Raw genomic sequence first — 27166 nt, 5'->3', positions numbered from 1 at the left:
TTAAAGAAAAGTAAAGTTCTATATAAAGTTTTTTTTTTTTTTTTTTTTTTGGCAGATATAGTTTTAGACAGTGTGAGAGAGAGAGACAGAGAGAAAGGTCTTCCTTCTGTTGGTTCACTCCCCAAATGGCCATCATGGCCAGCACTGTACCGATCCGAAGCCAGGAGCCAGGTGCTTCTTCCTAGTCTCCCATGCGGGTGCAGGGGCCCAAGCACTTGGGACATCCTCCACTGCTTCTCGGGCCACAGCAGAGAGCTGGACTAGAAGAGGAACAACCAGGACTAGAACCCGGCACCCATATGGGGTGACGGCACCGCAGGCGGAGGATTAGCCAAGTGAGCCACGGCGCCGGCCCCCTATATAAAATTTTAAAGCAAATATTTTCCAGAGAATGAGTGTTGAGTTTCTACCATAGGCCACTTCTTGGAGAAACCTGTATTCAGACTCTGGCTGGGCCTGGGGAGACCAGCTTTGCCTGTCCAGACCTGCAGTGTCTGGTCTGGGTGTCACTTGTCATGGTTTGCTGATTACAACTTGAAATGTGTCCAGTGTAGCTGACACACTGAATTTTTTTATTTAATTTTTAAAATTAACTTGTTTTAATTTTATATGTAAGACAGAGAGAGGGGAAAGAGAAACAGCAAGGCAGACAGAGAGATCTTCTATCCATTGGTTCACTCCCCAGATGTCTATAATAGGGCTGGGCCACGCTAAGAAGCCAGGAGCCTGGAACTCCATTTGGGTCTCCCATGTGGATGAGAGGGACCTAATTACTAGTCAGCATCTGCTGCCTCCCAGGATGGATGTTAGCAGAAAGCTAGATTGAAAGTGGAGTAGGCCGGCGCCGCGGCTCAACAGGCTAATCCTCCGTCTTGTGGTGCCGGCACACCGGGTTCTAGTCCCGGTCGGGGCGCCGGATTCTGTCCCGGTTGCCCCTCTTCCAGGCTAGCTCTCTGCTATGGCCTGGGAGTGCAGTGGAGGATGGCCCAAGTGCTTGGGCCCTGCACCCCATGGGAGACCAGGATAAGTACCTGGCTCCTGCCTTCGGGTCAGCGCGGTGCGCTGGCCACAGCGCGCCGGCCGTGGCAGCCATTGGAGGGTGAACCGAGGGCAAAAGGAAGACCTTTCTCTCTGTCTCTCTCTCGCAGTGTCTACTCTGCCTGTCAATAAATAAATAAATAAATAAAAGTGTAGTAGCTGGGACTTGAATTGAGCACTCAGCTATAAGGACGCAGGTGTCCCAAGTGGCAACTTAATCACTGAACTGAATGCCTGCCCCTACTGTTTAATTTTTATTAATTAAATACTTATATACCAAATCAGTTATTAGAAAGCTTTTAGGTATTTTTGGAATAACTTGACCACCTGAATCTACTTTTTCAACTGTACATTTTATGATTCTAAGTGCAGATCAGCAGATCAAAATGAAAGTAGTACTGTGGCTCCACTAATTTTATGTTTCTGTTGGACAGCCCTGCTCTATGACAAACTCATAGGTTGTTTTCTCTGTCTTTATCTTTACTGAGAGTCTTTGGTCTGTGTGGTCCATGAGTCTCGTATAGCACATTGGTTCCACAGCAGATTTGCAATGAAGTTGTACATATTTTAAAAATAACAAAACAGCCGGCGCCGCGGCTCACTAGGCTAATCCTCCGCCTTGCGGCGCCGGCACACCGGGTTCTAGTCCCGGTTGGGGCGCCGGATTCTGTCCCGGTTGCCCCTCTTCCAGGCCAGCTCTCTGCTGTGGCCAGGGAGTGCAGTGGAGGATGGCCCAGGTGCTTGGGCCCTGCACCCCATGGGAGACCAGGAAAAGCACCTGGCTCCTGGCTCCTGCCATTGGATCAGCGCGGTGCTCTGGCCGCAGCGGCCATTGGAGGGTGAACCAACGGCAAAGGAAGACCTTTCTCTCTGTCTCTCTCTCTCACTGTCCACTCTGCCTGTTAAAAAATAAATAAATTAAAAAATAAAAATAAAAATAACAAAACAAAAACTTCAGGATTGAAATACATATCACCTTAAAAATTTTTGGAAAATAGAAAAAGGTTCATTCAATTATCACTTCCAGGCTTTCTGGCATCCAGACTCTTTCCATAAGCATAGGTAAAATGCCCCCTTTGCTTGCACAAATGGGCATTCTGTTAAGCATTCTATTTTTTTACATTAAGTGTTGGTGGTAGAAGGATACTTGAGTTGTTGACTTGGCTGCTGTAGTTGTTCAAAAATAGGATTTTGGAGACATTTCATGTGCTTTATTCCTTGGGAAACTTGGATTGTAAAAATTGTTGATTCTAAAAATAACTGCAAAACAGATTTGAGAGTAATTCTTTGGTTTTATGTTGGTGAGGAACCACAGTACCATTTATATTTGAAAAAAAAAGAACTATAACCTTTTTGTAGTCTGTGAACTCCATCCATATTATACATTTTGTAGTTTTGAGTTCTATAGTAAGGGAATTATTTAAAAATGTAATTGTATTTTATTACTGTCTTTGCTTCTTCAGCGTAGCATCAATGCCAGGTGCTAGGCCCATTGTTAGGGCAGGTTGTCAGGTAGTTCCCCTGAAAGGAGAGGTTGAATGGCTGTGGAGAGCATAGAGCGTGCTTGTCTGCGTTGTGTGTGCCAGGGCATGCTGTTCCTCCTTAGTGTGTGTGGGCACGAGTTGAGTTGCTGTGGTTCTCCCAGCCTCGCCTGCTCCTGTCCTCATTCCTGCTGTTGGAATTTCTTGGTGTGAACCATGGAGCAGGTGTGATAACATTTTTTTTCTCAGCAACTCTGCTATGACATTAAAACTTAAGGAAATGCAGTCAAAAGCGTGTCCTTGGCCTTGATATTGTGCAGAGATCCGCAGGTTGACCTTTTGGCGTTGGTGCCAGGATTCCGCACCTGGCTGTGCATTCCTGGTTAGGATGGGGCAGTGGGATGGATCTGGTTTGACAGTAGCTCTGGAACCACGTGCTGGTTCTCTCAGCTCTTCTCCCACTTGCTGAGATTCTGTATCCAGTAACACTCAGTTCTTTTCTGTTCTCAGTGCCAGTGAGCAGGCCTGATTCACCTGGGGCTGGGACTGCTCCTAAGGGCAGGGTCTTGTCACATGTTCCCTGTGCCCTCTGTTATTTCATCTCAGCATTATGGAAGCCTGGCAGTCCGTTCTGTCCAGTGTTCCCTCCCTGCTTCTTGGTCTTGTCTTCCCTGCACTCCTTTACATTTTGCTCATGAACCAGACACATTCACTATTCCAGTTGTACCTTCCAGTAGGTCTCATTTCCTCTCATTTCTCCTCATCTGCTGATGGCTCATTGCTCAGGTCAGATCATATAGCTGAGACTGGAGCCACTGCTTCATTCTTTGCTGTCCTGTTCTTTCAGGACCTGATTCCTATCCAGGGCTGTTTGTACCTGCTTTGGGCTTCCTTTACTTTCTGAACCCTGGGTACCCCCTACATGGCCCACCCTGGTGCTTCCCTTGAATAGTAATTGAAGGCATATTGTAAGGTAGGTGAAGCACTGCAGACAGTCTCCTCTTTAAGAATAGTATCATGTATACATTTAAAATGTAGCTTGGGATAAAAAATAGTCACCCAGTTATTTTCCCTTTCAAGAGTTTTTACGGAAATATTTCTTTTAAGGCAAGATCTGTGATTTTCGACCATTTCATGGGGCTGAATAAGAGCACATTTGTAAAGCAGAAGGACGTTCTATCTTGAGTCTTTGGAGCTCCTTTGCTCAGTGCTCAGTCTTGACTGAGGTTCTGGTTATTGTCCGCACACCTGACGTATATTTGGGGAGATAAGTCAGCTGCGGGTCACCTGCATGAAGAATCTGCTTCTGTTAGTAACTTTGTCATGATTGTCCTCCTTGTTTTTCCTCTTTAGCAGAAATAACTGGTTTAATTTGCAATCCTCTTTTCCCTTGCCTAGGAACATTGCTGCTCAGACTGTAGCCAGATTGAAAGATGTTGCCCGTCGGATTTCATCATGTCTGGACTTTGAGCAGCACACTCGTGAAAGATCTGCTTCGCTGGATTTGTTACTGCGTTTTCAGCGTTTACTTATTAGTAAACTTTATCCGGGAGAAAATATTGGTCAGACCTCAGATATTTCTAGTAAGTTACTTAATATAGGAAAGTGTCTCATAGGTATTTTGGGCCTTTATATTTAGGCTTTGTGGTGTGCCTGTTCTTCATGTTCAGGTGTGTGGTTTGTACACTATTAACTGTTCTGATTTGAGGGGCTTCATGTGGCAGCAACCTTTTATGTCAAATATTTCTGCATTGGACTCCTCACTATTTTTAGTTTCTTTGTCCTAACATTTACATTCTCTATATAACAAACATGGCATTGTTTATGTTCACTGTAGTTTTCCATGAGATTTGTCACATTTGTTCCACATGCTGGTTATGGAACATCGGAACCTGACACAGTGCGGGGACTCACAGGGACAGACTGTTCCTGTGTCCCATCAGGAACCAGTTGGATATAGAGGGAGGAGACGTCATTGGATGAGACTGAGTTTCAGTGACAGCTGTGGCTACTAACTGTTAGTTATGGGGCTAAATCTCCTGGTGTGAATGGTTTCCCATCAGCAGCATTGGAATAATCCCTGAGGGTGCCTGGAGGATTGCTGTAGGGTGATATGTGAGTGTTCAGCGCTGTACATGATATGGAAAGAGTGGTGCCTCTGTACAAGCACCAAGGAATGGCTGGCTCTCTTTAGTTGTGCTTTCTCTGCCAAGGATGTAAAGGTCTGTTGATTCTGTGAGTATTTTTTAGCTAGCGTTTGCTAAGATAACTTAGTTATTTTGTGAAGAAAGTTGGGCACTTGTTGATGATGGAAACATTCACATTCAAATTGGAGAATCGATAATCTGAGAAAGGTACTGTCTAGTGCAAAGTATACCTTTGATGTAATCAAATTCATGTCCCTCAGGTTACATGTTATAGAAAGTGCCAAGCACTAAGTGTTGACAGCTTCCTGTTTGAGAACTTTATGGTAGGTAAAAGATGTGCACATGAGAGTGGACTAATAGGGGAGTCAGGATGTTTACAGGGTAAATTTTTAATAGTGAAAACAAAATTTTCTAAATCTTTCTTCAAGGTCCTGAGCTGATGGGTGTTGGTTCCTTGCTGAAAAAGTACACAGCCCTTCTGTGTACACACATTGGAGATATACTGCCTGTGGCAGCTAGCATCGCTTCTACCAGCTGGCGGCACTTTGCAGAGGTGGCCTGCATTGTGGAAGGGGACTTCACCGGTACCATTCTTACTTCTTGTCTGTGGATACATGTTTATGCTAGGAGATTGATGAAAACTCAGGTGTATTCTTTCCTGCTAGAAATTTCTACAATTTAAGTTTTCTAGTCTTTTCCCTTTTATCTTTTTTAGTAGCTGGCAATTTTGTTGGTAAGCGACCTGATGTGGGTGTCCTATCACAGTACATATAATTGATGGTTTGGATTTATGCCACCACTGTTAACACTTCCGTAATGAGGTCAGCTTGATTATTTCAACAGAATAAAGATTAGTTGCCCCTTTCGTTGCCTTAATAGGTTCCAATATTACCTAGTATTTTTACAGTTAATTTTGTAAGGTTATAGCATTATTATTTAAAAGTTTAATTGGTTTATTTGTTTTAGAGACAGAGGGAGCTCCCATATGCTGGTTCACTCTCTAAAAGCCTACAATAGCCAAGGCCAGGCCAGGCCAAGCCAAATCCAGCAGCTGGAATGTAATTTAAGTCTCCTGCGTGGGTGGCAGGAACCCAACTAATCGAATCATCACCTGCTTCTTCCCAGTGTGTGCATTTGCAGGAAGTGGAATAGAAAGCAGAATTCGAACTTGGGCAGATTGATATGTGATGCCAGCATCCCAAAGTGCTGTCTTTTTTTTTTTTTTTTAAAGATTTATTTTATTTGAAAGGCAGAATCACACACTCACACACACGCACGCATGCACACATACACATAGATCTTCCTTCTTCTGGTTCACTCTCCAGATGGCTCTAACAGCTGGAGCTGGGCCAGACTGAATTCAGGAGCCAGGAGCTAGGAGCTTCCTCTGTGTCTCCTACATTGGTGCAGGGGCCCAAACATTTGGGCCATCTTTCACTGCTTTCCCAGGTGTACCAGCAGAGAGCTGGATTGGAAGTGGAGCAGCTGGGACCTGAACCAGTACCTATATGGGATGCTGGCACTGTAGGCAGCAGCTTAACCCTCTATGCTACCACACCGGCCTCTCAAGTGTTGTTTTAACATACCAAACAACTGCTACAAGACACTGTTTTTAAGTATTTTTTTTCTGATGGTAAACTTAGTGATAAACATTGATTTTTCTGTTTATTTAAAAATTTTTTTTCTCAAGATTTAGCTCATATATTTGAAAGAGTTACTGAGAGAGGTAGAGACAAAGAGAGAGGTCTTCCATCTGCTGGTTCACTCTCCAGATGGCCACAGTGGCCAGAGCTGCGCTGATCCGAAGCCAGGAGCCAGGTGCTTCTTCTCCCACACGGGTACAGGGGCCCAAGGACTTGGGCCATCTTCTACTGCTTTCCCAGGCCATAGCAGAGAGCTGGATCAGAAAAGGAGCAGCCGGGACTAGAACCAGTGCCCATATGAGATGCCAGTGCTTCAGGCCAGGGCTTTAACCTCCTGCGCCACAGCACCGACCCCAATTTTTCTGTTTAAAAAAGTTTTGTTTAAAATATTTTGTAAACTCAGAGTGTTCTCTCTCTCTCTCTCTCTTTTTTTATATTTTGTTTTATTTAATGAACATAAATTTCCAAAGTACAGCTTATGGATTACAATAGCTCCCTCCCCCCCATAACTTCCCTCCCCCCCACAACACTCCCCTCTCCCACTCCCTCTCCCCTTCCATTCAAGATTAATTTTCAATTATCTTTATATACAGAAGATCAATTTAGCATGTATTAAGTAAAGATTTCAACAGTTTGCACCCGCACAGAAACACAAAGTGTAAAATACTTTTTGAGTACTAGTGATAGCATTAATTAAACACCTAAGAGTAATTGTGTATTAATTACAGAGTTCAACCAATAGTTTTAAGTAGAACATAAAAAATACTAAAAGGGTAAAGTATTAAGTTCTTTTTTTTTGTTTGTTATATAGTTATTTTTTTTATTTAATAAATGTGAATTTACAAAGTGCAACTTTTGTATTGTTGTGGCCCCCCCAACCTCCCTCCCTCCAGTGGCCCTCCCCTCTCCCACTCCCTCTCCCATCCCGCCCTTCATCGAGTTTCATTTTCAATTACCTTTATATACTGAAGATCAACTTAGTATATACTAAGCAAGGATTTCAACAGGCTGCACTCACACAACCGCACAAGGTATAGGGTATTGTTCGACTAGTAGTGTTGTTTTTAAGTTTCATAGTAGAACACATTAAGGACAGAGATCCTACGTGGGGAGCATGTACCCAGTGACTCCCGTTGTTGATTTAACAATTGGCACTCTTATTTATGACGTCAGCAATCACCCGAGACTCTTGCTATGAGCTGTCTAGGCTATGGAAGCCCCTTGAGTTCACCGACTCTGAACTTGTTTAGTCAACGCCGTATCACAGTGGAGGTTCCTTCCTCCCTTCAGAGAAAGGTGCCTCTCTCCTTGATGGCCTGTTCCTTCTACTGGGGTCTTGTTCACCAGGATCTTTCATTTAGATTGTTTTTTGCCACCGTGTCATGGCTTTCCATGCCTGTGAGACTCTCGTGGGTTGATTCTGAGGCAGGAGTGCTGCCATTCTATGAGTCTGCTGTGTGTCCTGTTTCCCCCGCAGGATCATTCTCTCCCTTTTAATTCTATCCTTCATTAGTTGCTTACACTGGTCTTATTTGTGAAATCTCATCGACATATACCCTATCTTTTTGATCGGTTGTGTATTTATACTTATCACTTTACCAAGTGCGTTGGCATTGGTACCTGCCTCCTTGGTAAGATTGAGTTGAAATCCCCTGGCACATTTCTAGTTCCACCATTGGAGGTAAGTCCGAGTGAGCATGTGCCAACCTATATATCTACTCCCTCTCTTATTCCCACTCCTATGTTTAACAGAGATCACTTTTCTGTTAATTTTAAACACCTAAGAATGATTGTGCATTGAAGAGTGTTCTCTTTTGATTGCTGTTCCTGTCTCTCTAACATAAAAGATAAAACAAATTGTGAAAGTATACTAAAGTGAAAACATTCTTTTGACTTACAATTTAAACAGAACAAGGCTACAAAGTACTTTTATAGGATAAACACTTTTATTACATCTTAATTCTTTTTTTTTCCTCCATTTTAAATATAGGTGTTCTCCTTCCAGAACTGGTTGTTTCTATAGTGCTTCTACTCAGTAAAAATGCTGGTCTTATGCAAGAGGCTGGAGCTGTTCCCCTGCTGGGTGGCTTATTAGAACATCTGGATCGGTTCAACCACCTGGCCCCGGGAAAGGAGCGGGATGACCACGAAGAGCTAGCCTGGCCTGGCATCATGGGTATGGCATCTTAACTTGATGGGCTTTCTGTGAGGAGAGTTGTGCTCTGTCTCACTTGTTTTTGCCTTTCCACTGCCTTTTTTCTTTTCTTTTTCTTTCTTTTTTTTTTTTTAAAGATTTATTTCTTTATTGGAAAGGCAGAAGCGGGGGCTGGAGGGGGTAAGAAAGAGAGAGAAAAAGAATCTTTATCTGCTGGTTCACTCTCCAATTGGCCACAGTGGCCAGGGCTGGGCTGATCTGAAGCCGGGAACCAGGAGCTTCTTCCAGGTCTCCCATACAGGTACAGGGGCCCAAGGACTTGGGCCATCCTCTACTGCTTTTCCAGGCCATAGTGGAGAGCTGCATCGGAAGTGGAACGCCAGGATTTGAACCAGCACCCATATGGGATGCCAGACTGTAGGTAGCAGCTTGACCAACTACACCACAGTGCCAGCCCCAAGAACACCTTTTAAAGGAAGACAAATTATTTGCCATTATTTTCACTAAGTGGAAAATGAAGATCATCTAAATCAGAAGACATTTGAGTTATATTTAAGGAAGGTTGTTCTGTTAGTAATTGTTGCTAAATCCTGAAATTATTTAAATGTGTTTATTTAACTTGTTTTAAACTTGTTTAAAAAGTCTGAAGACTTTTTAAAGATGGGAGATGTCTTCAGAAGGTAACAGTTGAGGTGCCTGGACATGGTCTGGCCGGTGGGTAGAAACTGATGTGGGCTGCCTTTCCAGCGCCCTGTGTGGTATTTGATATCAGTGAGACAGGGAATTCTTGGAGTTAGCTGAGTACATCCCTCTTGACACTGTCTTAGTCCATACCAGACTGAAATGAAACTTGTCTTCTCAAAGTTTTGAGAGTTTGGTGTTTTTTTAAGTCACCATTCACTGTATGATTCTGATCTCTCAGACTCAAAATTGTGGTAATACTTTCACTTTATGTGAAAATTCTTGCTAGGTGGGCTTTTTCTTCTCCTATCTAATAAACACATTAAAAATATGTATTCATTTATTTGAAAAGGAGAATGACACAGCGAGAAGAATGGATAAACCATGAAGCACTGACAAGGCCAGTGTTAGAGTGAAGGTGGAACACTGAATTCCCACTCTGCCTGTTGGCACAACTGTGGGAAATGACCACTCTGTATTAAAGCATCCTCTGTAGTAACTCTACCAAGAAATGACCTAAGAATGTTTAGGCCAACTTCACTTACAATAACCTAAACATGGAAACAACTTGTGTTTCCATCAACAATGGAATGAGGAAACAGTAGCATTTTCAAACAATGGTACATAATGAATAGCAATAAAAAGGAATGAATTAAAAAACAGGATGAATCGGAGCCAGTGCTGTGGCTCACTTGGTTAATCCTACGCCTGCAGCACCGGCATCCCATATGGGTGCCAGGTTCTAGTCCCAGTTGCTCCTTTTCCAGTCCAGCTCTCTGCTGTGACCCAGGAGGGCAGTGGAGGATGGCCCAGGTGCTTGGGCCCCTGCGCCTGTGTGGGAGACCAGGAGGAAGCGCCTGACTCTTGCTTCAGATCAGCGCAGCACCGGCCTTAGCGGTCATCTGGGGAGTCAGCCAATGGAGGGAAGACCTTTAAAAAATAAAAAAAATAAAAAAAAGAAATAAAAATAAGTAAATCTGTTAAAAACTACATTAAAAAAAAAACAGGATGAATCTTAGAAAACTAATGCTGAATGTCGCTCCCCCTCTTCGTGGAGGAACGACACAGGACCCTGCGCTGTTCTTTCGTCTGCTCGGCCCTCCCCGGGTTTGCTGCTGGTTCTTCCCGGGTTGGCTACTATCCCTTCCACCTCCGTGGAAGGGCAGTTCCCCCTGGCCACATTCCCCACTTCCGCAGGGGAGCGGCACACCGCCGGCCGGCTTTCTCGGGGGCTGCACAGGCGTTCCCTCAGATGTTCCCCTTAGATGTTCCTGGTGCATGCCGTCTCTCTCCTTCTTTATAGTCCTCCTCTGCCAATCCCAACTCGGCTGCCCACACGCCCGAGTACGCTGCTCTCCTCCAATCAGGAGCAAGTCCTACAGTTTATTGGTTGAACTGGAGGCAGCTGTGCAGAAGCTGTTTACTTCTCTCCCAGCGCCATATTGTGGGAGAGCAGATGCATAGAATAAGTCTTAATTCCAGTAACTCAGTCTAGTCCGGATTGCTCCCCACAGCTGAAGGAGAGAAGTCAGGCATTAATTCCACTAATACAAAGTCCAAGAACAGACAAAATTAAAAGCATGTTGCTTAAGGACACACACTTAGTCGATAAAATCATCAGGAGAAGTAAGGGGTGACAGTTATATTGCTCCTTCCAGGTAGACAAGGCAGTGTTTGGATGGCTCTTCCCAGCCGGATGGATGTGACACAGTTTTCTCTGATCAGTCACAGAGCATCTTGTATGTGTGTTATATTTTACAACAAAAAAGGATGTTAAAATGAGTAAATTGCTGATCAAATTATTTATTTATTTATTTTTATTTAGTAAATATAAATTTCCAAAGTACAGTTTATGAATTACAATGGCTTCCCCCCCATAATTTCCCTCCCACTCACACCCCTCGCATCTCCCACTCCCCCTCCCATTCCATTCACATCAAGATTCATTTTCAATTATCTTTATATACAGAAGATCGATTTAGTATATATTAAGTAAAGATTTCATCAGTTTGCACCCACACAGAAACACAAAGTGTAAAATACTGTTTCAGTACTAGTTATAGCATTAATTCACATTGGACAACACATTAAGGACAGATCCCACATGAGAAGTAAGTACACAGTGACTCCTGTTGTTGACTTAACAATTTGACACTCTTGTTTATGGCATCAGTAATCTCCCTAGGCTCTAGTCATGAGTTGCCAAGGCTATGGAAGCCTTTTGAGTTCACTGACTTCGATCTTATTCCGACAGGGTCATAGTCGAAGTGGAAGTTCTCTCCTCCCTTCAGAGAAAGGTACCTCCTTCTTTGATGGCCCCGTTCTTTCCACTGGGATCTCACTCGCAGAGATCTTTCATTTAGGTCTTCTTTTCTTTTTTTTTTTTTTTTTTCAGAGTGTCTTGGCTTTCCATGCCTAAAATGCTCTCATGGGCTTTTTAGCCATATCCGAAGGCCTTAAGGGCTGATTCTGAGGCCAGAGTGCTATTTAGGACATCTGCCATTCTATGAGTCTGCTGTGTACCCTGCTTCCCATGATGGATCGTTCTCTCCCTTTTTGAGTCTATCAGTTAGTATTAGCAGACGCTAGTCTTGTTTGTGTGATCCCTTTGACTCTTAGACCTATCAGTGTGATCAATTGTGAACTGAACTTGATCACTTGGACTAGTGAGATGGCATTGGTACATGCCAGCTTGATGGGATTGTATTGGAATCCCCTGGCACGTTTCTAACTCCACTATTTGGGGCAAGTCTGATTGAGCATATCCCAAATTGTACATCTCCTCCCTCTCTTATTCCCACTGTTATATTTAACAGGGATCACTTTTCAGTTAAAATTTAAACACCTAAAAATAATTGTGTGTTAATTACAGAGTTCAACCAATAGTACTAGAACAAAACAAAAAAATACTAAAATGGATAAAGTAATACATTGTATATCAACCGTCAGCACAAGAGCTGATCAAGTCACTGTTTCTCACAGCGTCCATTTCACTTCAACAGGTTTCCCCTTTGGTGCTCAGTTAGTTGTCGCCGATCAGGGAGAACATATGATATTTGTCCCTTTGGGACTGGCTTAATTCCCTCAGCATAATGTTTTCCAGATTCCTCCATCTTGTTGCAAATGACTGGGTTTCATTGTTTTTGACTGCTGCATATTGTTCTATAGTACATGTCCCATAATTTCTTTATCCAGTCTACTGTTGATGGGCATTTGGGTTGGTTCCAGGTCTTAGCTATTGTGAATTGAGCTGCAATAAACATTAAGGTGCAGACAGCTTTTTTGTTTGCCAATTTAATTTCCTTTGGGTAAATTCCAAGGAGTGGGATGGCTGGGTTGTTATGGTAGGGTTGCATTCAGGTTTCTGAGCAATCTCCAGACTGACTTCCATAGTGGCTTAACCAGTTTGCATTCCCACCAACAGTGGGTTAGTGTCCCTTTTCCCCACATCCTCTCCAGCATCTATTGTTGGTAGATTTCTGAATGTGAGCCATTTTAACCGGGGTGAGGTGAAACCTCATTGTGGTTTTAATTTGAATTTCCCTGATTGCTAGTGATCTTGAACATTTTTTCATGTGTCTGTTGGCCATTTGGATTTCCTCTTTTGAAAAATGTCTATTGAGGTCCTTGGCCCATCTCTTTAGTGGGTTGTTTGCTTTGATGTTGTGGAGTTTCTTGATTTCTTTGTAGATTCTGGTTATCAACCCTTTATCTGTTGCGTAGTTTGCAAATATTTTTTTTCCCATTCTGTCGGTTGCCTCTTCACTTTCCTGACTGTATCTTTTGAAGTACAGAAACTTCTCAATTTGATGCAATCCCAAATGTTAATTTTGGCTTTGACTGCCTGTGCTTCTGGGGTCTTTTCCAAGAAGTCTTTGCCAGTACCTATATCTTGTAGGGTTTCTCCAGTGCTCTCTAATAATTTGATGGTGTCGGGTCATAGATTTAAGTCTTTAATCCATGATGAGTGAACCTTTGTGTAAGGTGAAAGGTAGGGGTCTTGCTTCATGATTCTGCACGTGGAAATCCAATTTTCCCAGCACCATTTATTGAATAGACTGTCCTTACTCCAGGGATTGATTTTAGATCCTTGATCAAATATAAGTTGGCTGTAGATGTTTGGATTGATTTCTGGTGTTTCAATTCTGTTCCATTGGTCTATCCATCTGTTTCTGTACCAGTACCATGCTGTTTTGATTACAACTGCCCTGTAGTATGTCCTGAAATCTGGTATTGTGATGCCTCTGGCTTTGTTTTTGTTGTACAAGATTGCTTTAGCTATTCGAGGTCTCTTGTGTCTCCATATGAATTTCAGCATCATGTTTTCCAGATCTGAGAAGAATGTCTTCGGTATTTTGATTGGTATTGCATTGAATCTATAAATTGCTTTTGGGAGAATTTGCATTTTGATGATATTGATTCTTCCAATCCATGAGCATGGAAGATTTTTCCATTTTTTGGTATCGTCTTCTATTTCTTTCTTTAAGATTCTGTAATTCTCATCGTAGAGATCTTTAACATCCTTGGTTAAGTTTATTCCAAGGTATTTGATTGTTTTTGTAGCTATTGTGAATGGGATTGATCTTAGAAGTTCTTCCTCAGCCATGGCATTGCCTGTGTATACAAAGGCTGTTGATTTTTCTGCATTGATTTTCTATCCTGATACTTTGCCAAACTCTTCTATGAGTTCCAATAGTCTCTTAGTAGAGTTCTTTGGATCCCCTAAATAAAGAATCATATCATCTGCAAAGAGGGATAGTTTGAGTTCTTCCTTCCCAATTTGTATCCCTTTAATTTATTTTTATTGCCTAATAGCTCTGGCTAAAACTTTGAGAGCTATATTGAATAGCAGTGGTGGGAGTGGGCATCCCTGTCTGGTACCAGATCTCAGTGGAAATGCTTCCAACTTTTCCTCATTCAATAGGATGCTGGCTGTGGGTTTTTCATAAATTGCTTTGATTGTATTGAGGAATGTTCCTTCTATACCCAGTTTGCTTAGAGTTTTCATCATGAAAGGGTGTTGTATTTTATCAAATGCTTTCTCTGCGTCTATTGAGGTAATCATATGGTTTTTCTTTTGCAGTCTGTTAATGTGGTGTATCACGTTGATTGTTTTGCACACATTGAACCACCCCTGCATACCAGGGATAAATCCCACTTGGTCTGGGTGGATGATCTTTCTGATGTGTTGTTGCATTCTATTGGCCAGAATTTTATTGAGGATTTTTGCATCTATGTTCATCAGGGATATTGGTCTGTAATTCTCTTTCAATGCTGCATCTTTTTCTGGCTTAGGAATTAAGGTGATGCTGGCTTCATAGAAAGGATTTGGGAGGATTCCCTCTTTTTCGATTGTTCTGAATAGTTTGAGAAGAATTGGAGTCAGTTCTTCTTTAAATGTCTGGTAGAATTCAGCAGTGAATCCATCTGGTCCTGGGCGTTTCTTTGTTGGGAGGGCCTTTATTACTGTTTCAATTTCTGTCTCAGTTATGGGTCTGTTTAGGTTTTCTATGTCTTCCTGGTTCAATTTGGGTAGGTTGCATGTGTCTTGGAATCTATCCATTTCTGATAGGTTTCCCTGTTTGCTGGCATACAAGTCCTTGTAGTAATTTCTGATGATTCTTTTTATTTCTGTGGTGTCTGTTGTTACGTTTCCTTTTTCGTCTCTGATTTTATTGATTTGGGTCTTTTCTCTTCTTTTTTAGTTAGTTGGGCCAATGGGGTGTCAATTTTGCTTATTTTTTCAGAAAACCAGTTCTTCGTTTGGCTGATTTTTTGTAATGCTTTTTTTTGGATTCAATCCTGTTGATTTCTTCTCTGATTTTAATTATTTCTCTTCTCCTACTAGATTTGGGTCTGGTTTGCTGCAGATTTTCTAGATCCTTGAGATGAATTGAAAACTCATCTATTTGGTGCCTTTCCAATTTCTTGATGTAGGCACCTATTGATATGAACTTTCCTCTTAACACTGCTTTTGCTGTATCCCATAAGTTTTGGTATGTTGTGCTGTTATCCTCATTTACTTCCAGAAAGTTTTTGGTTTCTCTTTTGATTTCTTCTATGACCCATTGTTCATTCAGGAGCATGTTGTTCAATCTCCATGTGTTTGCATATGTTCTAGGGATTCCTGAGTTTCTAATTTCCAACTTCATTCCTTTATGGTCTGAGAAGCTGCATGGTATGATTCTAATTCTTTTGAATTTGCTGAGACTTGCTTTATGGCCTAGTATGTGGTCAATCCTAGAGAAGGTTCCATGTACTGCTGAGAAGAATGTAAATGCTTTATGTGTAGGATGATAAGTTCTGAAGATATCTGTTAGATCCATTTGGGCTATAGTGTCATTTAAATCTACTGTCTCCTTGTTGATCTTCTGTCCTGTTGATCTGTTTCTGAGAGTGGAGTATTGAAGTCCCCCAGTACTATTGTATTGGGGTCTAAGTCTCCCTTTAAGTCCCTTAACAAACCTTTTAAATAAACTGGTGCCCTGTAATTAGGTAATTGCTGATCAGATTAAATGCCCTCAGTTATATCTGGTATAGAGAGAAAAATAACAAATGACCATTTAAGTTTACTCCTAAGTAAAACCAGAAAAACATTGCTGAATGTATGAACTGGATTAAAACTAAATTTAATATCCTAAGGCTATTGTCATTGGACAGTTGCTGCCTCTTGTTTATAGAGATTCTGGGTTACAACAATGATGGTCTAACATGGGAGACAGGGTTAGGTTTGTGGCACAGTGGGTTAAGCTGCCTCTTGCAACACTAGCATTCCATATCAGAGTGCTGGTTTGAGTTCCAGCAACTAAGCTTCTGATGGCGTTTCCTGCTAATGAGCCTGGGAAGGCAGCAGATGATGGCCCAAGGACTTGAGCCTCTCCCAACTATGTGGAAGACCCAGATGGAGTTCCCAGCTCCCTGGCTTAGGTCTGGTTCAGACCTGACTGTTGCAGCCATTCAGGGAGATAATCAGCAATGGAATAACTCACTCTCTCTTCTTTCTATCCCTTCTCCTCCCTCCCTTTTCTCCTCTCCCTCTGTATCTCCTTCTCTCTGTGTCATTCTCCTTTTCATATAAATGAATACATTTTTTAAAATGTGTTTATTAGATAGGAGAAGAAAAAGCCTATAGTGCTGGCCCTCTGAATTTTACATTTAGAGCTACAGTACACTTAGAATTGATTGTGGTGACTGGTGCTGTGGCGCAGTGGGTTAATCCTCCACTTGCAGTGCTGGCATCCCATATAGGCGCTGGTTCTGGTCCTGGCTGCTCCTCTTCTGATCCAGCTCTCTGCTATGGCCTGGGAAAGCAGCAGAGGATGGCCTGGGCAGTTGGGCCCCTGCGCCCATATGGGAGATCTGGAAGAAACTCCTGGTTCCTGGCTTTGGCCATTTGGAGAGTGAACCAGTGGATGGAAGACCTTTCTCTCTGTTTTTCCCTCTCACTGTGTGTAACTCTACCTCTCAAATAAATAAGTAAAATCTTAAAAATACAACAAAAAAAGAATTGATTGTGTATATTACAAAGTAGGAGTCATGCATTTTCCATAGTCATTTTTTGCTTTGGGTCATTGTGCCGGCACCTTAGCATGAAAGGATCATCTATGGTCACTCTTCTAAAGTATCGCCTTTGTCTAACTCAGGTTGACTGTGTTTGCTGGTGATCTTAGAACTCGTGTCCCCTTTTTTTCTTGGTGTACTTGTTAGGATCTCCAGTGCATTGCTGAGTAGAGAGGGTGACAGTGTGCATCCTTGGCTGATTTCCTGGTAGCAGAGGAAAGAGCTTTCCAAATTTTACAAATGAAGTATGATGCTTGTTGTGAGTTTCTCTTTGTAGATATTTTTGAATATTAAAGATTCTTTCTGTTTCTGCTTTGTGCTGAGCTTTTAATTATGATTGAATGTTAAATCTCATCACAATGCTTTTTCTCCTTTTCTTGATGATCATATAATTTTTCTAATATTTAAGTTGTTGACATTTCAAATGTTAAAACCTTCTGTTTCTACAATGAAGCTATCTCTTTTTTTAAAAAAAGATTTTTTTTTTTTTAATTTGAAAGGCAGAGTTAGAGAGAGAGAGGGAGAGATGGCAAGAGAGAGAGAGATCTTCCATCTGCTGGGTCAGTCCAAATGCAGGAGCTAGGAGCTTCCTTCTGATCTTCCATGTGGATGCAGGGGCCCAGGTACTTGGGCCATCCTCCGCTGCCTTCCTAGGCATGGCATCAGGGAGCTGAATCAGAAGTGGAGCCTCTGGGACTCAAACCAGTGCACATATGGGTTGTTGGTGTGGCAGGCGATAGCCCTACCTGCCAGGCTACAACACCAGCCCTGACGCCGTCTTGATTATTATATTTTGGTCATGTTAATGCCTGTTGCTGGTCTTGATTTGTTTTTGTTAAAATTGTTTTTAATCTATATTTGTAATTTTCCTGAACTTTTTTGTATTTATATTTGTCATTTTCCTTGTAGTTTTTTCTATGGCATGTAATTTTCATTGTGTGTAGTCTCACAAGTTCTTTTTTTTTTTTTTTAATTTTTTTTTTTTTTTTTTTTTGACAGGCAGAGTGGACAGTGAGAGAGAGAGACAGAGAGAAAGGTCTTCCTTTTGCCGTTGGTTCACCCTCCAATGGCCGCCGCGGCCAGCGCGCTGCGGCCGGCGCACCGCGCTGATCCGATGGCAGGAGCCAGGAGCCAGGTGCTTTTCCTGGTCTCCCATGGGGTGCAGGGCCCAAGCACCTGGGCCATCCTCCACTGCACTCCCTGGCCACAGCAGAGGGCTGGCCTGGAAGAGGGGCAACCGGGACAGAATCCGGCGCCCCGACCGGGACTAGAACCCGGTGTGCCGGCGCCGCTAGGCGGAGGATTAGCCTAGTGAGCCGCGGCGCCGGCTAGTCTCACAAGTTCTTGATGACCATAATCCCTTCACTGAATTCAGGGTGAGAGAAGCTTCAGGCAACCCCTGCTAGTTTCTATTTGCAGTTTACCTACCTGGAGCTGGTAAATAGTCAGGGGAGAAACCGATTATTGGATTGTATAGGAAAACACCGTGGACCTTCAGGCTTTGGTAACTGAGGTTCTGTCAGTATTATAGAATGAGCTGGAGAAATGTTCTTTCCTCTTCTTGAGAATGGCAGAATTTGCCCTATAATCATCTTGGCTTGTAGTTTTCTTTGTGAGGAATCTGTTGAACAACAGTGAGGTGGATTAGGACCCAGACGTTTTTTGTAATTATGGTAGAATATGAAGGTAATTAAAATTGTGGAAAAATGAAATTAAAAGTATGAGTTTATGTTGATGCCAAGCAGTTTTTGAAATTCTTGTGTAGAGTTTTCATTTTCTTGCACATACTATGAAAAAAGTTTCCTTTGAGTACTACATTAGAATTTCATCAATGTGATGTTTATCATCTCACCTATTTTTTTAGCCTTTATGTGTTCCTTGTATATACATTTAAAAATAAAAGTGCCCTCAGTTATACATTTCGCTATATGCCAAAAGTTTTGATCTGTGCTATTTTTATTTCAATGTTTTTTCTAATTCTCATAGTCACTTTTTCTTGGAACTTTTTAAATCACACTGTATTTTTTAAATTCATGCTGTGTTTGATAGGATTTTCTTTGGCCTATTGTTTGTGGTATTAGTTAGAAGTGTATTATTCCCTCATTGTGCCTGTGGGTTTGTCTGTTTATCCTTGTAGTTCTTTCATATAATTTGTTCTTTTCATTTTATCTATTGATTTATTGACTGATTTTTGGTTTTTGTATATACAGAATCATTTTTTACAGCTCAAAACTGTAGAAATAATGAAGAAGTGACGCTAATACGCAAAGCTGATTTGGAGAATCACAATAAAGATGGAGGCTTCTGGACTGTGATTGATGGGAAAGTGTATGATATAAAGGACTTCCAGACGCAGTCACTCACAGGAAATAGTATTCTTGGTGAGGCTGTATTTTTTACTTCATTGGTTACAAGTTGTAGTGTGAGTCATTTTAAACTAAACATTTGACTTGTAAATGATCTTTTAGTTTTGTTCTATTCCCCACACATTTTAATGTATCTGTGGCTTACATGTCTGTTTCCCCTCCTGTTCCCCGAAATCTTTTATTTAAGGTATGCAAACTTCATGTATTTCATAAATACAACTTTAGGAACATAGTAATTCTTCCCATCCTGCCTGCCCTTCCACCTGTACTCCTACCCTTTTAGGTGTTTGTCTGTCTTATCGAGAAATTCAGACATATTTGAAGAACTTATCATTGACATGCATTTTTTGTTCTAGTACTTGTTAGGATTTGTTCTGAGGCCTGAATTGGCCTAGAAAGCCTGGGAAAGGTGAGCTTCATTGTACTGAGTGATTCTCACTTTTGAGTCACTGCCTACTTCCTTCCTACCTGCTATTTCTACTGTAGCTCTCTGGGCAAATCGCCTTGATGTCATGTTCTGTTTTCCTTATTGTTTCAGCTCAGTTTGCAGGGGAAGATCCAGTGGTGGCCTTGGAAGCTGCTTTGCAGTTTGAAGACACACGGGAATCAATGCATGCGTTCTGTGTTGGCCAGTATTTGGAGGTGAGGCTTCTTGCTGTGAATAACATGGGAACACTGGGGAGGCCCTTTCTGGTTTGATAGGATGATTTATATCCCAAAGTATTGACATCTGGGCCTTCTGTGGTGCATTATATGATGTAAAGATCCTTTGGAAGATTTTTCATAAATAAATTCCCATTTATTTGTGATATGCTGGTCTTCAAAAATTTTTTAAAATATGATTAATTTGTATGAAATATAGATACTGTTCCACAAATAAAGATGCTAAACTTTGGTCTTACAGTTTTATTATAAGCTTATATAGTAATTTGTAATTTCAAACTCTCCTGAAATATTATTTTTTATGAAGAACTATATAGAAACACAATTCTTTAGAAACATGTTCTCTACATATTCATTAGTATTGGATTAGCATGTATATATTGGGATTCACTTTCCAGATATCCAGATATCTAGAGGTAGCAAAATTTATTAAATGTCATAAGGGCAAGGCTTAAGATATTTTATGAAGGAAAATTAACGTTGCTTACAAATGATCTGATGTGACTAAAAGAATTAAAATTGTTTTCATTTGAACTCTTGTTTTCCTTTTTAATGAGCTTGCGTTTGTTAGGATAAACATTTTTTCTGCATGTGTGGTCACGGTTTACTAACCTGTAGCAATACTTGTCACATCATATGTCATTGGGCTCTTTATGCATGTAACAATCTATTCTTTTTTCTGAAACATTGTATGTAGTCATTTTGGAAACATGATTTGATTTACTAAGGAATATCCTAGCTAAGTCTTTTCTCTGTGTTTTGGTTTTCTACCAGTAGACCTGTGTAACTGCTGCCTGCTTTCCAGGATACGTGGGGTTTATCTGGTATCTACTGTTTCTTGGGCAGAGCAGCATAAATACATTGATACGGGAAGAATAGGGTGCCTGCCCAGAGCACCCTTTTATCCTCCCCTTGGCTGAATATCTTAAGGGTGTAAACTGTTTTGTTTTTGTTTTTTGTTGTTAATTAACCCTGTTTTCTCAAACTGATGGTGAAATTATTTTTTCCAGCCTGACCAGGAAGTTGTTACCATACCAGATCTGGGAAGTCTCTCTTCACCTCTGATAGACACAGAGAGGAATCTGGGCCTGCTTCTTGGATTACACGCTTCCTATCTTGCAATGAGCACACCGCTGTCTCCTGTTGAGGTTGAATGTGCCAGTAAGAAAAACACTGTTTCCTACTAACCAGTTAGCCGACTATTTTAGTTGCACCATAAGTACCGTTAAGGGTGGAAGAGGAAGACTAGTCAACACAAAGAATAGTGAGAGTCAGCCAGTTAGAGTGTTGTGGGTGGCTTCATATGCTCCATGGTCCCCGGTCACAAAGGAGCCTAACTAGCATGCGGATGGTATGTCTTGTGAGTAGTCTCACTTAATGTGTCCTCTGAGAGATGGGTCCACCATGGCTGTTGTTTCCCTGTGTGCCCTGAAATTATAGAATACATATCATTGTTCAGGTGGGGAATAGCATTCTGTTTAAGGATTTTGTTTTTTGTAGACTCAGGTCAGATGAATTTTTGGATTTCAGTATTTGTAACCACCTAAAATAATGAAGTTTATCCATATCTCATATGTTGGATTTAAATTTTCTTCCTGTAGTTGTAAATTTCTCGTTTGTCTCCACCCAACAAGCACGTACTGAACAATTGCTTGTGCAGGTTACCCGGCTGGGTGTTCATGACGCAGGGATGGGTAGGATGTGCCTCTGCTTTCCGCTGCTGCTTGTTTGGGGATGAGCCAGCTTTCCAAGCAGATCAGGAGACTGCATGGTAACTGATGAAAGAGACGTTCAGAAGCATTCTGGGGAGGAGAGGCTTCAGAGCCATGCAATCTGCCAGTTGTATGGGGAATGCTGGGCAATGACTGGGAGTTTGGGGACACTGTGGAAATAAACTATCTCCAGCTTTCCCTGAGAGTGAGAATCAAGAGAAGGATAGTGGGCAAGGGCCTGCCTGGGCCCCCGTGGAGCACATCTGTGTGTCTGTGCTGCGTGCTCTGCTGCCAGCCGTCTTCTCCATGACTTAGCAGGGTAGCAGGGAGAGACCCGGAAGCCCCAAGGCTGAGGGAACAGAAGGTGCCTTGGGCCTAGTGGGTGGGGCCTGATCCACTGAGGGATCAGAGACTTATCTTTGGGAGATAAGGAGGAGCTCTTCTGTGTTCTAAATGGGGCAAATCAGGCTGGGTCAGGATCAGGTTTGTGTTTTAGATTAACTAATGGGGCTGCTCTTGAGTGCTCTGAATCTAAATGTCCAGTAAAGCCACAGAGTGTATCTAAGATTTGATTGCTCCAAAACCCGTGTGTCAAAAAAATTTGTAGTGTTGTACACACTGATTGGGGCATTTCCCTTCAGTTATCATAAGCAGCTATAAGACATTCCTGTTTGCCCTGATGAATGGGATTCTCTTGTTAGTCCCGACACCATGTACCTACTTCCTTTCCAGTCTGTTACATCTTACATCTCTAGGGTTCTATCATTTGTTAGACTGGTGTTGCTTGTTACATATTCCCTCGTTCTTGTTACTTCGTAAGTGCTCTAAGAATGTGTAATATGTAGTGCCCTGAGCATGTGCCCAAAGAATGCTCTAAGAACATCCCTAAGCTTGTTCTTTGCACAAACCTTTCAGGCATGCTGCTCCTGGCCTGCCTGCTCAGCCTGCCGCTCTCATTCCCGATCTTAGCTCACTTGTCACTTACATGACAACTCCTTTACTGACCCTTAGCATAGGGGTGGTGGTCTTTCTGTGTATCCCTTATAGTCCTCTGCTGCTTACAGTCTCATAATCAAAACTGAGTGAGTAGTTATGGAAGTGGTGCCTTCGAATGTGAATCTTAGTCTTTGTATGATATATTAGTTTTCTTTCTTCCTTTTTGAAAAAGATAGATTTCTTTATTTATTTGAAAGTCAGGGTGGGTGAGAGGGAAAGAGAGAAAGAGATCTTCCATCTGCTGGATTATTCCCCAGATGCCTGCAACTGTCCAGGACTGAACCAGGCTGAAGCCAGGATCCAGGACATTCTTCCAAGTCTCCCACATGGGTAGCAGGGGCTAAAGCACTTGGGCCATCTTCTACTGCTTTCTCAGGCCATTAGCAGGGAGCTGGATCGGAAGTAGAGCAGCCAAGACATAAACTGTCACCCATATGGAATGCCGGCATTGCAGGTGGTGGCTTTACCTGCTACGCTGCAATGTCGGCCTCTAGTTTGCTTTCTGTAAATATAACAGAATAATGAAAGTTGGGTAACTTATTATGAAAAGAGATTCATGTAGCTTACAGTTCTGGAGGCTGAAAGTTCAAACAGCATAGTGCCAGCTCTGATGACAACCCCTGTGGCTGCATCACATTGTAGTGGATGGCATCAGGGTAGGAGTATGTGCGAGAGAGACCAAGAGGTTACACATCAAGAAGGCAGCAAAGGGTGACTCACGGGTCAGACTCAAGCTCTTAAAACAACTTGTTCCCAGAGAAACAACAAGGGTCCTACGAGATCTAGAGCGGTTCCTTCCCAAGGCAGGACTCCTAAAGACCTCCAGCTAGACCGCACAGGTAAAAGGTCTGCCACCTCCCAGCATCACCTACTGGGAAATAAGCTCCTCACACATGAACGCTTGGGGACATACTCAAACCTTAGCTAAATGATAGCACTCAGCATCTCTGGAATCAGGCAGCTCCGTGCAGGGCACAGGCATCCAGTGCTTGTTGGCCTGGAACTATATTCTGATATTGGCTTAAAGTTTGTTCAGTAATCAGGAAATATTACCTGTGTTCTCATAGAAAGAAGGATTATAAGCCACTCTGTGTAAATGTATTAGATGTAACTTAGATATAATACCTAATTTCACCTTCTCAGTTGAGTGTCCTCTTTCTTTGAGATGTTGTTCCCTGGCCTGCCCGCTCAGCATCTTGGTCTCATTCCCAATCTTAGCTCAGTTGTCACTTACATGACAAGTCCTTTACTGACCCTCAGTATAGTGGTGGTGGTCATATTTATTTTTGAATAGTACACTTGAGTTTCTCTTTGTTTGCTTATGCATTTTCTAGAGTGGCTTCAGTCGTCCATCTTCTCTGGAGGCTTGCAGACCAGCCAGATCCACTATAGCTACAATGAGGAGAAAGATGAGGACCATTGCAGCTCTCCCGGGGGCACACCTGCCAGCAAATCACGACTCTGCTCCCACAGACGGGCCCTGGGTGACCATTCCCAGGCATTCCTGCAAGCCATTGCTGACAATAACATCCAGGATCACAATGTGAAGGTGAACCAGACCTTCCCTCTACTGCTGACTTGTTTTCTGTTTATCTGAGGAATAATTTCATGTTCTTTGGTTAGCAGAGCACAGAGTTTGTTTTGCGTGTTGTTTAGAGTATTGGTTTTGAGTTGAGAAGCTGGTTCTGTTCAACACCTCTGTGTCGTTATTGATGGCAAGTGCATCAGAAGTTGTGGCCTGTTAGGGTTTGTGAAGACTCCCAGGGTGGCTCTGAAGTTATCTCCAGCTGTTTCTGTTGCAGGACTTTCTGTGTCAAATTGAAAGATACTGTAGGCAGTGCCACTTGACCACACCCATCACGTTTCCTCCTGAGCATCCTGTGGAAGAGGTTGGCCGCTTGCTGCTGTGTTGCCTCCTGAAACATGAAGATTTAGGTATGCAGCTCTAGGTATTTTAACTATGCTATTATATATCTTTTGGCTGACATGCAATACAAATTTGTTCCTACCTTGCCTTTTAAATGTTTTTTGCAGGACATGTGGCGCTATCTTTAGTTCACGCAGGTACCCTTGGTATTGAGCAAGTAAAGCACAGAACATTGCCTAAATCAGTGGTGGATGTTTGTAGAGTTGTGTATCAAGCAAAATGCTCACTCATTAAGGTGAATAGATTTTAATTATTTCACTTCTGTGCTGTGCACAGTTGCTGAAATATTTGTTGTTAAATTTTCTTTTCTATTTAACTTTGCAGACTCATCAAGAACAGGGACGGTCTTACAAGGAGGTCTGCGCTCCTGTCATCGAACGTTTGAGATTCCTCTTTAATGAATTGAGACCTGCTGTTTGCAATGACCTGTCTATAATGTCTAAATTTAAACTGTTAAGTTCTTTGCCCCGGTGGAGGAGGATAGCTCAGAAGATAATTAGAGAACGAAGAAAAAAGAGAAGTAAGAATGTAAAAGATCAGAAAATATGAGGGTACTTCAGAAAGTTTGTGGGAAATTAGAATTAAAGCTAACTTCATTTTGGTGCAAAAAGTTTTTGAAATTCATAGTTTTCAGCACATATTTTTTTCTATGAACTCTCTGAAGACCACTTTGTGTGTTTCAAAGTTTTTTTTTTTTTGCTCCAAAATAAACTTATCTTTTAATTCTGCTTTCCATAAATTTTCTGAAGTTCCCTCATGCTCGTGACATATGTTCTTTCCTTCCCGTAATTAAGTCTGTGATTTCAGAGTTAAAAGCTGTTTGCTGCTGTTCATTCCATGTGGCATTTCTGCATATATTTATATGTATTTATAGTTACATACAGAAATCTTGCATATTTTTCCAAAAGGTCAGATAATGATATGATTTTAGAATTAAATGTGTTATGATTTATTATCTATTAACCTAACGCTGAAAAAGATGACCACTAAATCACTTTTTTAAAGATTTATTTATTGGGGCCAGTGCTGTGGCATAGAAGGTTGTTAAGCCTCCACCTGTGGTGCTGGCATCCCATATGGGTGCCAGGTTGAGTCCTAGGTGAGTTCCAGATGCAATGACGAGGACTGAGCCTGGCTGAGGCCTGGAGCCAGGAACTTCATCTGGGTCTCCCACGTGGGTAGCAAGGGCCAAGTACTTGGACCATCTTCAGCTGCTTTTCCCAGGACATCCAGGGACCTGGATGGGAAATGGAGCAGCTGAGACTCAAACTGGTCCCCATATAGGATGCTGGTGTTGCAGGCGGCAGCTTAATCCCTTTCACCATAACGCTGGCTCTGGAGAACTTCTTTTAATTAGTCTGTCAATGAGATATATGGAATTGTTTAATCTTACAATTTAATCATGTTATTCTTATAAAGAAATTTTGTTGAGATATATATGTGTTTAAAATTTTTATTTATTTATTTGAAAGGCAGAGAGAGCAAGAGCAAGAGACAGAGACAAACAGAGAGATCTTCCATCTCCTGGGTCACTGCCCAAATGCCTGCAATGGCTGAAGCTGGCCCAAGCTGAAGCTAGGAGCCTAGAACTCAATCCAGGTCTCCCACAAGGGTGGCAGTGATTCAAGTATTTCAGCCATCATCTGCTCATGAGCAGAAAGCTGGAATCAGAAGTGGAGCCAAGACTTGAACCCAAGTGCTGTGATGTGGGATGCATGTGTCCCAAGTGGCATCTGAACCACTGTGCCAAGTGTCTGCCCTGATATTTAAAGGAAGCAACTGTTAAGGGTTCAGAAAAGACTTTTTGCATTATATAGTCAAAATTTGAGTAGAGTAAATAAAATACTTTAGAATTTGATCTGTTTGTGATTAGAAATAAGCTACAGAAATTTCTGATTATGTTATTAATGGATTATACTGATATGTCCATAGACCAGCTTATTCAGCAATACTAATTACTGAGTTTTAATGGATATTTTGAACAATAATATCGTGAAAGACTTATGTGTTTTGGAGACTATCCTAAATTGATTGTCTTGGTTAAACCCTCAGAGTCTTAGAAATCCTTTGGTTTCAAAGCCACAGCAAAAGTACCTCTGATAGTCCTTGAACTCAGGTGATTGAGTCACAGGCCCAGGAGGCAGGCCAGGCTCAGTGTGAGCCAGCATGAGCTCCCTCCATCACCCCGCTGTCTCATGTCCTGCCCGTGGGTTCTGAGCCAACATTGTCACCTTGTAGAGTTTCATGTCTTGGGTTTATAGATTCATTACGTGATGAGTGAAGCTGACTTTCCTCCCTCTGCCCTGTTCTTTCCCTACGTTCCCCCTTCTCTTCTTACTGTAGTCACATAAGAGTGTTGAATTGTGTCAGCAGTGATGTGTGACATGTGTGAAGGGATGCCTATCAGGGAAAGTCGGCCAAGCCTTGTTGTCTAGGGTTTTTATTTTTATCCTGTTACAGTGCCCACCTGCCTGACCTCAGTTAGCAGAAACAGATTATCTCCCTTAGTCACATGGCCAGCATAAACTGTCCTGGCATTCTGGTGCCATAAGACCTCAGGCCTCAGGCTCAGGTATAGAAAGCACACCCTTTTTCATTTAAAAAAAAAAAAAAAAGATTTATTTATTTTATTTGAAAGAGTTACACAGAGGAGAGGCAGAGAGAAAGAGAAGTCTTCCATCCGATGGTTCACTCCTCAGATGTTTCATGTCCTATCCGTGAGCTGGGCTGATCTGAAGCTAGGAGCTTCTTCCAGGTCTCCCATGCAGATGCAGAGGCCCAAAGACTTGGGCCATCT

At 42.1% G+C, this 27166-nt stretch overlaps 1 protein-coding gene across 2 annotated transcripts in view; it reads left to right on the top strand.

Annotated features, from left to right (window-relative positions):
* Window positions 1–27166, top strand: part of HERC2 (HECT and RLD domain containing E3 ubiquitin protein ligase 2) — a 231075-nt gene that overhangs the window by 86078 nt on the left and 117831 nt on the right. For both annotated transcript variants that reach the window (XM_051822208.3, XM_051822209.3), the window contains exons 21-30: window positions 3918–4102; window positions 5095–5250; window positions 8300–8485; window positions 18916–19086; window positions 19610–19713; window positions 20745–20895; window positions 23777–23991; window positions 24245–24377; window positions 24477–24604; window positions 24694–24889. In XM_051822208.3, the coding sequence (XP_051678168.3) occupies window positions 3918–4102; window positions 5095–5250; window positions 8300–8485; window positions 18916–19086; window positions 19610–19713; window positions 20745–20895; window positions 23777–23991; window positions 24245–24377; window positions 24477–24604; window positions 24694–24889 (1625 nt within the window). The remainder of the gene's footprint in view (window positions 1–3917; window positions 4103–5094; window positions 5251–8299; window positions 8486–18915; window positions 19087–19609; window positions 19714–20744; window positions 20896–23776; window positions 23992–24244; window positions 24378–24476; window positions 24605–24693; window positions 24890–27166) is intronic.

The sequence above is a fragment of the Oryctolagus cuniculus genome, chromosome 12 (assembly GCF_051225735.1).
Source record: "Oryctolagus cuniculus isolate XC-2025 breed Fujian yellow rabbit chromosome 12, ASM5122573v1, whole genome shotgun sequence".
Lineage (NCBI taxonomy): Eukaryota > Metazoa > Chordata > Mammalia > Lagomorpha > Leporidae > Oryctolagus > Oryctolagus cuniculus.
The sequence above is the reverse complement of the archived record's forward strand: the minus strand, read 5'-3'. Positions and strand labels throughout refer to the sequence as shown.